The sequence below is a fragment of the Citrus sinensis genome, chromosome 8 (assembly GCF_022201045.2).
Source record: "Citrus sinensis cultivar Valencia sweet orange chromosome 8, DVS_A1.0, whole genome shotgun sequence".
Classification (NCBI taxonomy): Eukaryota; Viridiplantae; Streptophyta; class Magnoliopsida; order Sapindales; family Rutaceae; genus Citrus; species Citrus sinensis.
The window spans coordinates 28,977,096-28,992,956 of record NC_068563.1 but is presented as its reverse complement, the minus strand read 5'-3'; the positions used below and the strand labels follow the sequence as shown (position 1 = coordinate 28,992,956).

Genomic DNA, 15,861 nt, shown 5'->3' with positions numbered 1-15,861 from the left:
TGAATTTTTAGATTTTGAATGGTCACAACAAATTTATCCGTGGAAGTTTTGTCATACATCATCACTCTTTTGTAACTTGCAAAAATCAATTGCATAATCAAAATGTTAATGATATCCATCGAGTGCAAAAATAGCGTAGGACATATGTACATTCTTATTATATTTAATTATAAATCCCACAGGATATGATATTAATAATAATAACTGTAGTAATATCCAACAAGCACACAGAAAAAAAAATAGAGATGCTCAACTAAAATAGATTAACTAAACTTTAATCTTGTAAATTAAAGTATTTTTGTAACTTAACTTATATCATCATAGCTTTAGAAGCATAGCAATTGCAATCCTTCTTACTTGTTATTTATTTATTTACCGTTGACGTTATGAAAAACTAAAGCAATTAATTTGAAAAGTAAAGAGAAAGATGAAAATAAATGCATAGATTTATTTTTAATATAATTAAACGCTATTAATTAAAATGATTACAATGAGAATAGATATGTATAAAAGTTAAAAGCTCAAGTATACATACAATCAAACTCAAAAGATTGCATGAAGTAATGAAGATGAAAAAAAAAAGGACTTAGATTATGGACTCAAAATGTTGAAAATGATGAAGGGTTGCAATAAAAAAATTCTTAGTATTATGTGGTAAATTGATATTTGTTAAAATAGTAAGGGGTCAACCATAATTTGCCTTATTGATATTATTGTTATTTTCAACAAGTAATTTATTATTAGTAAAAAAAAAGAACCTGAAACATGTACTGGTAGTGTTGGAATATAATAAAAATAATAGGAACATAAAACCATTATTAGAGTTTAACAAGAGTTGAGGAGCATAACTTAAAAGTTTGAAGAACTTAACAAAAATATGATAAAGTTTAATAATAAGTCGAGAACTAGAAAATAAACTTGAAATATCTAAGTAAAATGTTAGAAATCAATAAAAAGAGTTGGAATACAGAACCAAAAAGTTGTGGGAACAAGAGTAGAAGAAGTTAACCTAAAAGTTGAAATAACTTATCATGAATTTGATAAATTCAAACACGAAATAGGGATCTGAAAAGTAAATTTGACATATTTACCCAAAATTTGAAATTCAATGAAAAGAGTAGAAATATTGAACAAAAAAGTTGTGAAAAGATAAGTTGGAATAACTTAGCGATAACTAGATAAAGTCTAACAGGATATAGAGATATAAAAAATAAACTTGAAATGTTAACCTAAAAATTTGAAATTTAATAAGAAGAGTGGAAATATAGAACAAATAACTGGTGGAAAAATGAATTGAAACAACTTACCAAGAATTTGATAAATTTTAATGGAAAGTGGGGATCTAAAAATTAAACTTGAAATTTCCAAACAAAAAGTGGGAATTCAATAAAAAGAGTAGGAATATAAAACCAAAAAGTGGTGGAAAAAAGAGTTGAAGAGGTTAACCTAAAATTTGGAAAGAGTTACCAAGAATATGATAAATCCAACAATAATTAGGGATCAAAAAATAAACTTGAAACATTCACGAAAAATACTTAAATTAAATGAAAAGAGTAGAAATATAGAACAAAAAAAATGGTGAAAACAAGAGTTGAGGAGCATAACTTAAAAGTTCGAAGAACTTAAGAAAAATATGATAAAGTTTAACAATAAGTTGAGATCTATAAAATGAACTTGAAATATTTAACCAAAATATTAGAAATTAATTAAAAGAATTGGAATACAAATACAAAAAGTAGTGGGAACAAGAGTGGAAGAAGTTACCCAAAAGTTGAAATAACTTAACAAAGATTTGATAAATTCTAACGCAAAGTAGGGATCTAAAAAGTAAATTTGACATATTTACCCAAAATTTGAAATTCAATAAAAAGAGCAGAAATATTGAACCACAAAGTGCTGGAAAAATAAGTTGGAACAACTTAACGATAACTAGATAAAGTCTAACAGGATATAGAGATATAAAAAATAAACTTGAAAAATCAACCTAAAAATTTGGAATTCAATAAGAAGAGTGGAAATATAGAACGAATAACCGGTGGAAAAATAAATTGAAACAACTTACTAAGAATTTGATAAATTTTAATTGAAAGTGGGAATTTAGAAATTTAACTTGAAATTTCCAAATAAAATGTTGGAATTCAATAAAAAGAGTAGGAATATAAAACCAAAAAGTGGTGGAAAAAAGAGTTGAAGAGGTTAACCTAAAATTCGGAAAGAGTTACCAAGAATATGATAAATCCAACAATAATTAGGGATCAAAAAATAAACTTGAAACATTCACGAAAAATACTTAAATTCAATGAAAAGAGTAGAAATATAAAACAAAAAAAATGGTGGAAACAAGAGTTGGGGAGCATAACCTAAAAGTTCGAAGAACTTAACAAGAATATGATAAAGTTTAACAATAAGTTGAGATCTATAAAATGAACTTGAAATATTTAACCAAAATATTAGAAATCAATTAAAAGAATTGGAATAAAGAACCAAAAAGTAGTGGAAACAAGAGTAGAAGAAGTTAACCCAAAAGTTGAAATAACTTAACAAGAATTTGATAAATTTTAACAGAAAATAGAGATCTAAAAATTGAACTTGAAATTTCTAAACAAAATGTTGGAATTTAATAAAACGAGTAGGAATATAGAACAAAAAAGTGGTGGAAAAATAAATCGAAATAATTTACCAAAAACTAGATAAAGTTTAACAAATTGTAGAGATATGAAAATAAACTTGAAATATCTATCAAAAAATATGGAAGTTGATGAAAAGAGTGGAAATATAGAACCAAAAGCTAGTGGGAAAATGAGTTGAAACAACTTACAAAAATTTAGATAAATCATTACTAGAAATAGGAATTTGAAAAGTAAACTTGAAATATGCATTATAAATATTGGAATGTGACAAAATAAGTAGGAATGTAACCATTTTGTGATATGTTTATATTTTTTGTACTATTTTTAAATTTTAAATTATTACAATCTTTTTCCTTATTTAATTAAAATTTTACTCTTTTTTTTCCAAATTTTTTCATAATTTTTTCACATTAAAAACAAATAAAAATATAATTTTCATTATATTATCCGGTTAAAAACCGGTTGTACCGGTTGCATGCATGTGCTGTATGAGATACAGCGCTGCATGGTAGGTTGACTCTGTAATTTGATGCCGCAAACAGTTCGACGATATTAAAGAAAAGTCAATCTGAAATAATAATAATTATTATTATAAATTACTTTGACACACCTGTTCCTTTACAAGGAAGTTGAAAAAGTTTACGAGTGAGATAACGGAGTAAACAAATTGGAAGAAGAATTTCAACAGTTCTACGGATGGATCCCATTTCCCACCATCTCAATCAGCAACATAATGTATTATTATTCTTTACGTTATTATAAGGGAGAGTTGTTTTTTTTTTTTTGATTACATGAGACTATTGCTCAGATTACAACTCATATACATGAGACTATTACTGATATTTACAAATCAGACTATTACTGGGACCAACTGACATCAATACTAATGGAGCTCTGCCCAGATTTTAACCCTCACAAATATTCGAGGGATGTCTACTCCTCACTCATGGGTAAGGGAGAAGACTACCTTCACTCAAATTAATTGAGGAAGGAAATACCCCCACAATGCTTTTGTGGGGGTTCGAACTGCTGCCCTCCAAGTTGGAGGGCAGCAGCCCTGGCCACTCGGGATAAGGGAGAGTTGTTATTGTATATGTTTACCTGGTTTTGCTGCAAGTAAGTTCGGGTCAGACAGATTTCTAAAACATGCAGAATCAAACCGCTGGCTTCCTTCATAAATTTTTTGAGCTAAACCATAGAGAAACCGATTGGTTCAAATATTTTTCACCAAAACACCCTCGTGACCTTTTGCTTTACACCCAGAAAAATAAGTGGCCCTACAGCTGAAGCTGCTTTGGAAACAAAAAGGAGAGTGGAATTTGAAAGCCTGGGTGATGGGCACGATCATGATGATTGATTTTTTTGTGTGCAAAAAAAAGTCGATTAAAAAAAGGCTGAAATTTTCAAAAAAGTTACAAAAAGAGGAATCTTTCAAGGTGGCGTTTGGGTGGTGCCAGCCACAGCTCGAACAAAGTTGGTTCGACCATTTTCATTTACAGCCTGTTTACTTACATACAACTGCTGTGCCTCAGCTTAATTCCGAAAGCATCCCGTTCACTAAACAACACTTGTGTTCCAACCAAACTCTTAAACTTGCAAGAAGGGAAAAGCAAACATTTATTAAATCCACAATGATAAGTTTCAAATCCCCACTGAAATAGGAAAGAGATTCTTAACAATTCTGAAAATTTAACTTATTATACTCGAAAGGCGTTGGTAACACTTAACAGACCACAAAAATTACAACGCTAGTTTCCAGAAAGCATAACAGAGAAAACTGCAGGCATCAGCAAGCCGAGTAGCTTGGTCTTAACTTCAATTCTTCTTCACTGTGGCAGACTTGATAATATCGATGAACTCCGGCTAATTCAAATATAGCAAAAAAGTCAGTCAGCCAAGTCAAAAGACAATAACTTCTTTTTGGCTTTTGGTAGCAAAAATAAAACACACCTTTAGAGAAGCTCCACCAACCAAAAATCCATCTACATCAGGTTGTGCTGCCAATTCTTTGCAATTTGCTCCATTTACAGAACCTATTTAGGAGATGGAAAAAGAAAAGTGAATCGTGAATCTGTTAGAACATATAAATGAAGAATATAAAAAGAGGCAATCTGCTTCACAGCATTATTATTCATTACCCCTCAAATTAATTAAGCTGAATACAATATCAGTGGCATAGAATTCCGCTCTTGGATTCAGTTTCAACAGTGTGCTTTGTATCCTTAAGCAACTTCCATTTTTCTAAATATTTGGAACTGTTTAAGAATCATTCTAACTAAAAGTATTGTCGCAAAAGGAAAAATATTAAGCACACAACAGAAAGAAAGAATCCTTCTCTCCTCAGAACCATATACATAAGAATACATCTCCTTGATATCGAATAGAAAAAGCCAAAGTAAGTTCAGAAAATAGCTTGGAGTAATAATATTGCATGTTTAGTTGTAAGGTGCAGTTTACTACTTTGTCTGAACAAGAAAAAGGTCAAAGGAAGACCAGCCATAAGCTTCCATGAGCCCATGCTTTGGCTCCGTATGTATTAGTAACGACTACAACATACACAAAATTAATTTTAAACAGTGGTCACAATTAATAGCTAACTAAGCAGTGAAGAGATACCTCCGTAGATGATTCTAGTTGATGCTGCAACTTCAGCACTGACATTGTCTTTAAGCCATTTCCTCAGTTCAGCATGGACCTGTCGCATATATTTAAAACATGGTGTGAGAAAAATAATTACAAAAAAATTGACAGAATGTCATCTTCACAAGCAAAACAGAAAGCAATTATGTCTACAAGTTTTATAGGCAAAGAGAGATAAATCAACAACTGAAATAGACTGAAAACAGCTATTTACTTGCACTCAATTTGTAAACACAAAGTAGAAAAAGGTTTTTTTGCATTTCCCCATCTGAAAAGGTCATGACACGAGCATAATTATCTGTGGGTTTGTGCGAGTGTTCAGGAAGATGTACAAAAGAGAGCATCCACAAGCACGGAAGTCTGAAGATGGATTGAGAAACAAATATAATTCTTTGCTACATGTATGAATCTATAAGGTGAAAAAATGATGACAACCATCTGAAATAGCTCTACTTTATTATTACTTGTTTCAAATTACCACGGCTATAGACAAATTCTGAAGTGCCCTGCCTACGGTAAAATACACATGGTGAAAACATGTGGAAATATGCTGACAAAAACACTAAACAAGCTCATAATCAATTCATTGGAAAATGGGAAAAAAAAACTCATAATCAATCCAACATAATTTATGTTGATAGCAAGCCAATAAGGATAGTCATATCATTCTTATGAGCACGAAGATCATTGCCATTGAAACATCAAATTAAATAAGACATAAACCCGAACTTACTTCCTGAGCCTGAGCAGGGGTTGCAACCTTCCCGGTACCAATGGCCCAAACTGGCTCATAAGCCAACACAACATTGTCCCAGTTGGATATTTTTTCTGCAGCAGAACAAAAAAATTAATTGTTCATGCAGTGTAGAATCTAATATTACAAAATATACAGTCTTTCATAGACCATAGACAATCATCCCATAAGAAAAGCAAACTACAGAACCTCGTGTACCTAAGATCATAAAAGTGAGAAATTATTTTTTTCAAATGGAAGTACCTGCGATTGCTTTTGTTTGTTCAGCCACAACAGCCACTGTAGATCCTGATTCTCGCTGTTCCAGAGTCTCTCCAACACAAGCAATGACTTTCAAGCCTCGAGAAAGTGCATAAGCAACTTTATCTCCAACAAACTGCACACACCAGTATAGGAATAATAGATTGTAAATATTGTAACTAATCCTATACAGATTGTAAATATTGTAACTAACAGAGGTACATAAACAAAAGACAGACTGGGCACTATGTCATAATGCGTTGACAAGAAAAAAAAGTTAAAAAGCAATGGCGGTAAAACAAGCTTACATCATTTGACTCATTCAAAAGAGCTCTTCTTTCAGAATGACCAAGAATGACCCAAGGAATGCTCAAGTTGACAAGCATCTCAGCACTGTAAACAAAACCAAAGAAAAAGGAGAAGAGATATCAACTTCATACTGATCGCATAAATCGATCTAAATTGCATAATACACCACCTTATTACCAGCATAAAATCAAAATCTAGTTAAAAGAAAGTAAAGCAAACAGTTTAGATAAACTAAATTTCCTGTAGTGACTTAGATCATAGAGATCAATATAAAAGAGGACAGTGCACACACAAACATATGCATATAGATCTTGCAATTCATTGAAGTGGACGACCATCTTAATTGTGATCGAAGCAAACATAAAAAAGAATATCAACAATTAATATAAAAGAGAAGATAAAATGCTCAGTTTGGCAAGTTTGGTAAGTAATAAAGGCATATTTTACTAAAGCAATGCATGCATAGGACTATTTTAATATAGAGATGGTACGCAAATCAGACCTAACTTCCCCGGTAAAAGCACCACCTTTGCGAACCCAGCAATTTTGAGCGGCAACATGGAAATCAGACCGCAACAGACTCTTGACCAAAGGAAGAAACACAAACGGAGGGCTTACAACAACCTCTGCAAGCCAAAATAAATTGACAGCACATCAAAAATTAGAACTGAAAATACGAATCACATTAAAAGAGCACACAACATCTACATCAAGCATCATTTATCAAGCTTTCTTTGCTTTCCAATTTTTCATTTTCAAAAGTGACTTCAGTAAACAAACTTATTAGTTTTTAAACTGACAAAGGGATTGCTATAAAACTAACTACTAAGTCTCTGAAAGAAAGGGATTTACTTTTCAAACAATGAATTTTCTATTTTACCTGAAAAAAAAATTATACTTTTAAATTAACGAAAATGATTGCTTCAATGATGAATTAAAGAACCCAAGAAGATAAAGTTCACAAAGACTTACCCACAACATCCTCAGAAGGAACTTCAGCTTCATTCAATGTAGAAACAATCTTCTTCACTTCCTCAGATGTCCCATTCTGCCACACACCAATATATATATATGTATATTAAAAAAAAATTGATTTTGATCATAACCCATGTTATATAATCAATAATCATGTTGATTCATTATAAAACAGCAACAACTACCGAGATCTACTTATACAAGTAACTGCACGGTAAGTCCTGAGTGCGAACAAGATCAATTTATTAATTTTTTTTTCAATGAAAAGATAAAAGAAAAAAATTAGTGTGAAGGAGAGACTCACGCATTTCCAGTTGCCGCCGACGAAGAATTTGCGGGCCATGACGACGATTGAATTTTGTTTGGTTTGGCGATGAAAGCGAGACGAAAATACGAGAAATCAACACCCTGTTTGTGATCCGAACCTCGAGTTTAGTGGCTCTTTTATAATGCAAATGGTCATTTTAAACTGGTGAACCCGAGGCCTTTTTCACTTTCGGAGACCGCATAATCGCGTAACATACATTGGCTGTTTGATCAGAATCTAACGGTCGTAAAATTATAAAATAATAAATTATATTATTTTTATAATAATTAAATTTTTATTTAATAATTATTAAATAATCATGTATAGTATATGATTATGTAACATAATAAAAATTTTTATTATTTTTATTATTTTTTAAAAAATGTATTTTTATATCTTTAATTTTAATTAGGGAATAAACAAAATATATATTTTGGTCATCTATTTTGTTTGGGTGGTTAAAGTGCCACCATCTACACATGCACATGTCTGATCAAGAGCGCAATCTCCTCATGGTTAAGGGGATGTACGAGTAGACGTAGTTCTCAGCTGCTCGCGGATGTGAGGATTAACAGAAAATTACGAGGAGATACCAAAACCCTCTCCAGAGCGTGACCAAAAGTCGACCAGAGAGTTGTTTTAGAAAAATCAGGCATGATGCCCGCACCCAGACGGTTATTGCATCAACCTCCAACTGTCCCAAGACAAACACATTTGACCATTTCTTAATTTGCACAATCAACTAACCCGCTAAGGCCCACGAATCAATGATGATATTGCACGTTTCGCTGCACGTTTAACTGCCTATGAAGTCTCTGAAAATTGCAGATGGAGGTAAGAGACAAGAGACTAAAGGGAAACTCTGACATTTTGAATCTAGAAGTCATTCCCTTGCATATTTTGAATATTTTTATTCCATAAATTAATTACTGAGTCACATTGAAAAGTGAATCAAGTTTTTTCAAAAAAACTTGAAAACTGACTTAGACATCGGAGGTTTTCACCAGAAAAATCACTGCCCCTCCGACTCTTTTTGTGATTGCAGGTGTGAGGAGTATAAAGGTAACAAGGTCGTTAAGTTCTACTCGTTGGAGTGACGGCAAGTAGCTCTATTCCTTATTAAAAGTAAATTTAGGTGTTGGTAAGACAACTTGGTCGTCTTTATACATACGACCAGATTTCTGCATCAACATATTTTATTTATTTATTTTGGCAAAGTTTATGACTCTATGGAAATAACATAAAATTATGGTTGTTTTTTCAAAAGGTATAACTTAAAACTTTTCTTTTTACTAAAATTTTGATATCTAAAAACTCAATGTCAATAAGACATTGTGGCAAACAAACGCAATAATTGATAATTTTAGTTAAGGTTATTATTGTCCAAGAATAAAAATAAGAATAGTTTAATTTATGCTGTCATTTCTACATATTGATTAAATATTTTGCCATTTCTATAAAATTTCCCTTTAAAAGTATGAATAACAAAAAATACAAAAAAAAATTAGAGAAAAATACCTTCACAAAAATGAGAAAATATTATAAGAAGGGCTTGGGTTGTTCAAATTTTGAGCGTCCCCGGTCCAACCAGTCAAAACTTACAAAACCACTTGTTGATCATTATTAATTATTTTCTTCTACAAAGTCACTTTTATATTATTTACAAGTTTAATTTACATGTAAGTTTCATAATCCCTTATATTTTCTATTTACTACAGCAGTGTTGAAGGAAAATTTGTACTTCATCATGTATCAAAGGCATACTCACAATTAATTATGAGCTCCGAAAATTTTGAAAGCGACGAAAACCTAGGGCTAGGGTTTGAGAACCCTAACCCGCCACCACTGCAAGAGGACATGACGACTAAGAAGGCCCGGTTTCGGGCTGAGGGAATTGATGCTGATAATCCTCAGAAACCCTCTTGGAGAGATAAGGCTATGGAGGCAGTCACGGTGATGGCAGGTCAGACAAGAAGTGAAGAAGAAGATTGGAATATTGAAGATGAAGATGTGGTTGAGAGAATAGAGGAAGGGATTCCTGCGATATACTTCTCCAACATGGTGCAAGAGAAACTGCAGCAGCCATGGCGTTACTCTATCATAGTCAAATTATTGGGAAGACAGATAGGCTATCGGGTTTTATGCAATAGATTGGAGATCCTATGGCGGTCGATGGTAGCTGGTTTTTCCATCATTGATCTAGAAAATAATTATTTTTTAGTCAAGTTTCAAACTGCAGTTGATGCAGAACGTGCCCTAACTGAAGGACCATGGACTGTTATGGGTAGAAACCTTTTTGTTCAACCTTGGACGCCGAATTTTGATTGCTTCTCTAATGAACTCACATCGACTGTGGTGTGGGTGCGATTGCCCGGCATGGCAATCCAATACTATGACAAACGCAGCATGCGAAGACTTGGCAATAAAATTGGAGACGTTATTAAGATTGACTATAATACAGAAGAGAGGGAAATTTGCAAGGCTAGCAGTAAGGATTTCACTTGTGAAACCGTTAGTCTCGCAAATTAAGGTAAATGGGCAAATCCAACTGGTGGAATATGAGGGGCTGCCCATGATATGTTTCTCTTGTGGAAAATATGGACATTTTACGGAGGATTGTGGGGAGAAGAATATGATGGGGACTGGTATAGTTAAGTCAGTGGCAAATAACGCACCAGTGGTAGCCAACGAGAAGAATATTAGAGCAGCTGAAACGGGAGGAAACAAGTTTGGCCCTTGGATGGTTGTATCGCGCAAAGGCAAAACAGGAAATTATGCTAGCAAGAATTTTTCACATGGCACCGTCGAGGAGCAGCCGAATGGGCAGCCAAGTAACTCTCGTTTTGCTGTGCTTGCATCGCAAGATCCAGGGGACAATGAACATGAACATGTGGCTACTGACACTCAGGGAAAAGAGACCAGCCATGCAGACCCAAAACAGCCACGTAAAAATTATGTCTTGCAACCTCATGCATCTGAATTCAAACATAGACACTCCACAAGATTTCCATCAAAGTTTATAGACAAGGGAAAGCCTCCTATTGCAGCCAAAGACACCAGAAACAGTAAGATAGCCATGCATCCCAAAACCAATACACAAAACCATGTGGCGAATCCTAACGTGGCTACAACGTAGCCATGCCACTCGATACCCAACCCAGCCCCATGATGATTCCTCATCATGCACCTACAACCCTTGACCCTCTCATGCATACGACAATTAGCTTCCATAACCCAAATAATAAACTTATAGATACACATGAGCTGGATGGTGACACAATACAAATGAGCCGGGAGATTAAGGGTCGTTCTTTACCTTTTTTGGGAGACCCTCCAGATTTACATGGTGGTGATACGGATCTTGAAATTGAGGCTGATCCGAATTATGTGGAGGATGAGGATGATGCAAAGACAACAGCTGGTGAGGATTCCTTTGTGGAGGATACGCAGATGAATACGGAGGATATGATCCATGGATCCAGCCAGTAAGAAAGCTCTACCTTTTTGGTTTTTATTTATGGTTATGTCGATTTCAGTTATGTTTTGGAACGTTCAAGGGGCGGGAGCCTCAGACTTTCAACTTTCTTTTGCTACAATTATTCAATGCTATAATCCGTCTATGGTGGTGATTTTTGAACCAAGAATTAGTGGTAAAAAAGCTGACAATTTCATTCGGGGCTGTGGCTTTGGGAGATCCCACAGGATAGAGACGGTGGGTTTTTCTGGAGGCATTTGGATTTTATGGAAGGATTTTATCACAGTAGAGGTAGCCTTAAACCATAGGCAATTTGTCCACTTCAAAATTGTTTCTAGCAATGGATTGGAGAGTTGGGTTACTGCCGTGTATGCTAGCCCTATTCCAACAGTCCGGCGTGAATTATGGTATCACCTTGCAAGCATTGCTTCTCAAATGTCGAATCCGTGGTTGGTGGGCAGGGATTTCAATGCTATATTATACGCACATGAGAAGAAAGGTGGCTCTAACCGAACAAGTGGCATTTGTCATTTATTTAATCATTGGTTTCATTCTTGCAGGATGCTTGATCTAAATTTTTCAGGCCCTCGTTTCACTTGGTCTAGGGGAAACCTTTCTAAACGACTGGACAGAGCGGTCTGCAATGATGGATGGCTAATAAAACATGCAAATAGTAGTGTCATGCATCTTCCAAAAATTGATTCAGATCATCGGCCTATTCTAGTCAAGTTCCATAACATGGATTCCAGGCATGGGGGCCTGAGGCCGTTTCGATTTTTGGTTGCATGACTCACTGATGAGAGGTTTGAGATTTTTGTGAATGGGAGCTGGAATAAGGGAGCGAATTTTCTTGAGGCTGTGGTTGATTTTACTTAACAAATTAGGCGGTGGAACAAAGACATTTTTGGAAATATTATTTATCGGAAGCGAAAATTGTTGGCTAGAATAGGTGGGATCCAACGAATTTTGGAAACGAAGCCTAATCATAACCTTACTAGACTTGAAGTTAAACTTCAGAAGGACCTCGAAGAGGTCCTCACTCAGGAAGAATTATTGTGGCTTCAGAAATCTAGGAGAGATTGGACTTTGTATGGGGACCGCAACACTGCCTATTTTCATAAAAAAACTCTAACTAGTCGTCGTCAGAATCGGATTACTGTGATTCAAAATGATGATGGCCAGTGGATACACGACGTCGAGATCATTAAGCAACTTGCAGTTAGATTTTTTTCGGATCTATACACTCCTGAACAAGGGGTGCATAACATTTATAATGTCAGGGGGTATTTCCCTGTGATGTCGGATGATTTTTTTTTAAGCTTGATGTCTCTGGTAACAGATGAGGAAATCAGACGGACTATTTTCAGTATGGGTCCTTTCAAAGCTCCCGGAGTAGATGGCTTTCATGCCGGTTTTTACCAAGCGCAATGGAATACAGTTGGTATGTCGTTGAGTTCTTTTATTAAAAATATTTTTACTTCTAATCATATCCCTGCAGAGATCAACAGAACCTTGCTGGTGTTTATCCCTAAAGTTGATCATCCAACAAGCCTCAAGATGTTTCGACCGATCAGCCTTTGCACGGTTCCGTACAAGACGGTGACAAAAATTATTGCAAATCGGCTATATGCTTTTCTTCCAGATCTCATTGGACCCCAACAAACCAGTTTTGTACCGGATCGGCATATTACAGAGAATATTGTCATCGCTCAAGAGGTAATCCATACAATGAAGAAAAAGGTGGGGGGGTAAAAGAATGATAGCGGTTAAAGTGGATTTGGAAAAGGCTTATGACCGGTTGAGTTGGCGTTTTGTTCAGGAAACTTTACAAGAAGTTGGGCTCCCGGAGCAATTTATTCAGCTCATAATGGGGTGTTTGTCCACAGCCCAAATGAATGTTTTGTGGAACGGAGAAATGACTGAAGATTTTTGGCCAGGGAGAGGAATTCGACAAGGAGACCCCCTTTCACCTTATATTTTTGTACTTTGTATTTAAAGATTAAGCCATGGGATTATTCAGGCGATTAATCAAGGTAGATGGAAGCCCATTCGACTGACTAGAATTGGCACTCCTCTAAGCCATTTATTTTTTGTGGATGATCTGCTTCTCTTTTTGGAAGCAAGTTACGGCCAAGTTGATGTATTAAATGACGTGTGGAGAATTTCTGTAGGAGCTCGGGCGTTAAAGTTAGTAATCAAAAGACCCAAGTTTTCTTCTCCAAAAATGTCCCGGTCACTTTAGCTAGTGGAATTGGCAAGGCTTTAGGCTTCTCGGTTACAAATAATTTGGGAAGATATCTTGGCATGCCTCTTCTACATGATCGGGTTTCTAAGAAAATGTATTAGAGTATTATTGACAAAATTGATCAGCGGCTTTCAAGATGGGCAGCAAAGCATTTGTCTCTGGCAGGGACAGTTACTCTTGCTCAATCGGTGCTTCAGGCAATCCCGATTTACGCTATGCAGACCACGTATCTCCTGTCTAGTGTTAGAATTAAAATTGATCAACTATGTAGAAGATTCATTTGGAGTGGGGCTGGTTCCCAACGCAAGTTAAGTCTGGTTAGCTGGGACAACATTTGTAGGCCTAAGAGTAATAGAGGGCTCGGGTTTAAGGACATGGATCTTATGAACAAAGCACCATTAATGAAAGTTGCTTGGGATTTATTCATAAATCCTAGCAAGTTGTGCTCCCAAGTTTTAATCTCTAAATATGTTGCACCTTGTGATATGCCTATTACTGATGTTCCATCTAAAAATGGCTCCTATTTATGGCGTTCTATAGGTAAGATTTGGAAAGACTTCCAGAGGGGTTTGCGATGGAGTATTGGAAATGGCCAACGGGTGAAGTTTTGGGATGATATTTGGGCTACGAATGGTGATCCCTTAACCAACTATACGGTGACTTCAATTCCTAATAGCATGTGAAATATGTTGGTGGCAGATTGTGTGGATCAAAATGGGAATTGGTTGTGGAACAAATTCAGCTTTTGCTTAAATAACCATGTTGTTTTAAGGATTGCTTCAATGGCTCCTCCGTCGGCAATACGAGGCGATGATAGGGTGTATTGGGGTGCATCAAATACTGGCATTTTTACAGTCCATTCCGCTTATCGAGTGCTTACGAATTTCGACCCCGCTGAAGACTATCAAGACTGGCGGCATTTGTGGCAATGAAAGGGGCCTCAAAGCATAAGATTTTTTCTATGGTTATTCTGCCATTATCGATTGAAAATGGGATATGAGCTTGCTAGAAGGCATTTGGATATTGATCCTTTATGTGGGAGATGCCATGCAGATGTTGAGAGTTCTTTGCATGCAATCCGAGATTGTGTTTATTCGAGAGGTATTTGGAGGAAACTTGTTCCCGCGCATAGACAACATGATTTCTTTAGTTATCCTCTTCGACAATGGATCATAACAAATCTTAATAGAAGAGCCTGTGATATGGGGATCTTATTTTGGCCGGTTATGTTTGGTATTACCGCTTGGAGAATTTGGTATTGGAGGAATCAGGTGATGTTCAACAATAAGAGCTGGAATGGTGACTTGATCATCCGGGATATTAAGGCAAGGACTGAGAGTATTTGTTCTACCTTATCCAGCGTAGGCTATCGAAGAAATGCAAGGATTCAGAAATGGATTCGTTGGGATCCTCCACCATGGCCTTTCTTATGCTTGAATACGGATGGTGCAAGGAAAGGAAATGGAGAGGCGAGTGCAGGTGGCCTGTTGCGGAACTGCCATGGTAATTTTATTCATGGTTTCAGCGCAAATCTTGGAGTTTGTCGGTTATAAAGGCTGAACTTTGGGGTGTCTTGCATGGGTTAAGAATGTCATGGGACCTTGGATATAGACGTATCCAAGTTGGAACAGACAACTGTAGTGTGGTACAGCTTATCAAGGAGAACAATGCTAATGTCACCGAATTTTCGAATATAATCGAGATGATTAAGGAACTCATAAGGAGGGATTGGAGGATTCAAATTGATCACATCTACCGCGAAGCAAATTCGGCGACTGATTTTCTTTCTACGCATGCTTTGAGTTTGCCTCTTGGAGTGCATTTTTTTCACTCTGTACCTTCAGGTTTGAGATCTATTTTGTATTCGGATATGTATAGGGTGGCACACCCCCGTTTTGTGCCCCTCTAGCTCTTCTCTTTTAGAGCCCTTTGTTTATCAAAAAAAAAAAAAGGCATACTCACAAAAATTCCCCAAAAAAATAAAAATGCTTAGTCATAAAATCTATGTACATGTACTAAAGTTTAATAAAGACGGATTAGAGTACTAATCACACATAATTTACTCTATTTAGCCATCTCCGATGCCCGCATATATACCTCATTAATACTCTTAAAACTATCAGCTCTTCGATCTAAAGTTGTTTCCTTGGGGACTTTAGCAGTACTGCATATGGCCCAAACATATACAAAACTAATTAGGAGTTTGTTAAGTTACATTTAGTTGTAACTTACATCACTTAACAGGAACAATAATATAATAGTGGGGCTCGCATAATTTGTGTAAGT

The 15,861-nt window shown here is 35.4% G+C and overlaps 1 protein-coding gene across 1 annotated transcript; it reads right to left on the bottom strand.

Moving 5' to 3' along the window:
• Nucleotides 1-4,223: 4,223 nt before the first annotated feature.
• Nucleotides 4,224-8,019, bottom strand: LOC102620111 (triosephosphate isomerase, cytosolic). Its single transcript, XM_006488271.4, has 9 exons — nucleotides 7,853-8,019; nucleotides 7,546-7,621; nucleotides 7,076-7,199; nucleotides 6,573-6,657; nucleotides 6,268-6,400; nucleotides 6,004-6,098; nucleotides 5,247-5,325; nucleotides 4,581-4,663; nucleotides 4,224-4,493 (listed from the first exon to the last, which is right to left on the bottom strand). Exons 1-9 carry the CDS (start codon nucleotides 7,889-7,891, stop codon nucleotides 4,446-4,448), a joined length of 762 nt encoding a protein of 253 aa, XP_006488334.1. The 5' UTR covers nucleotides 7,892-8,019; the 3' UTR covers nucleotides 4,224-4,445.
• Nucleotides 8,020-15,861: the final 7,842 nt, after the last annotated feature.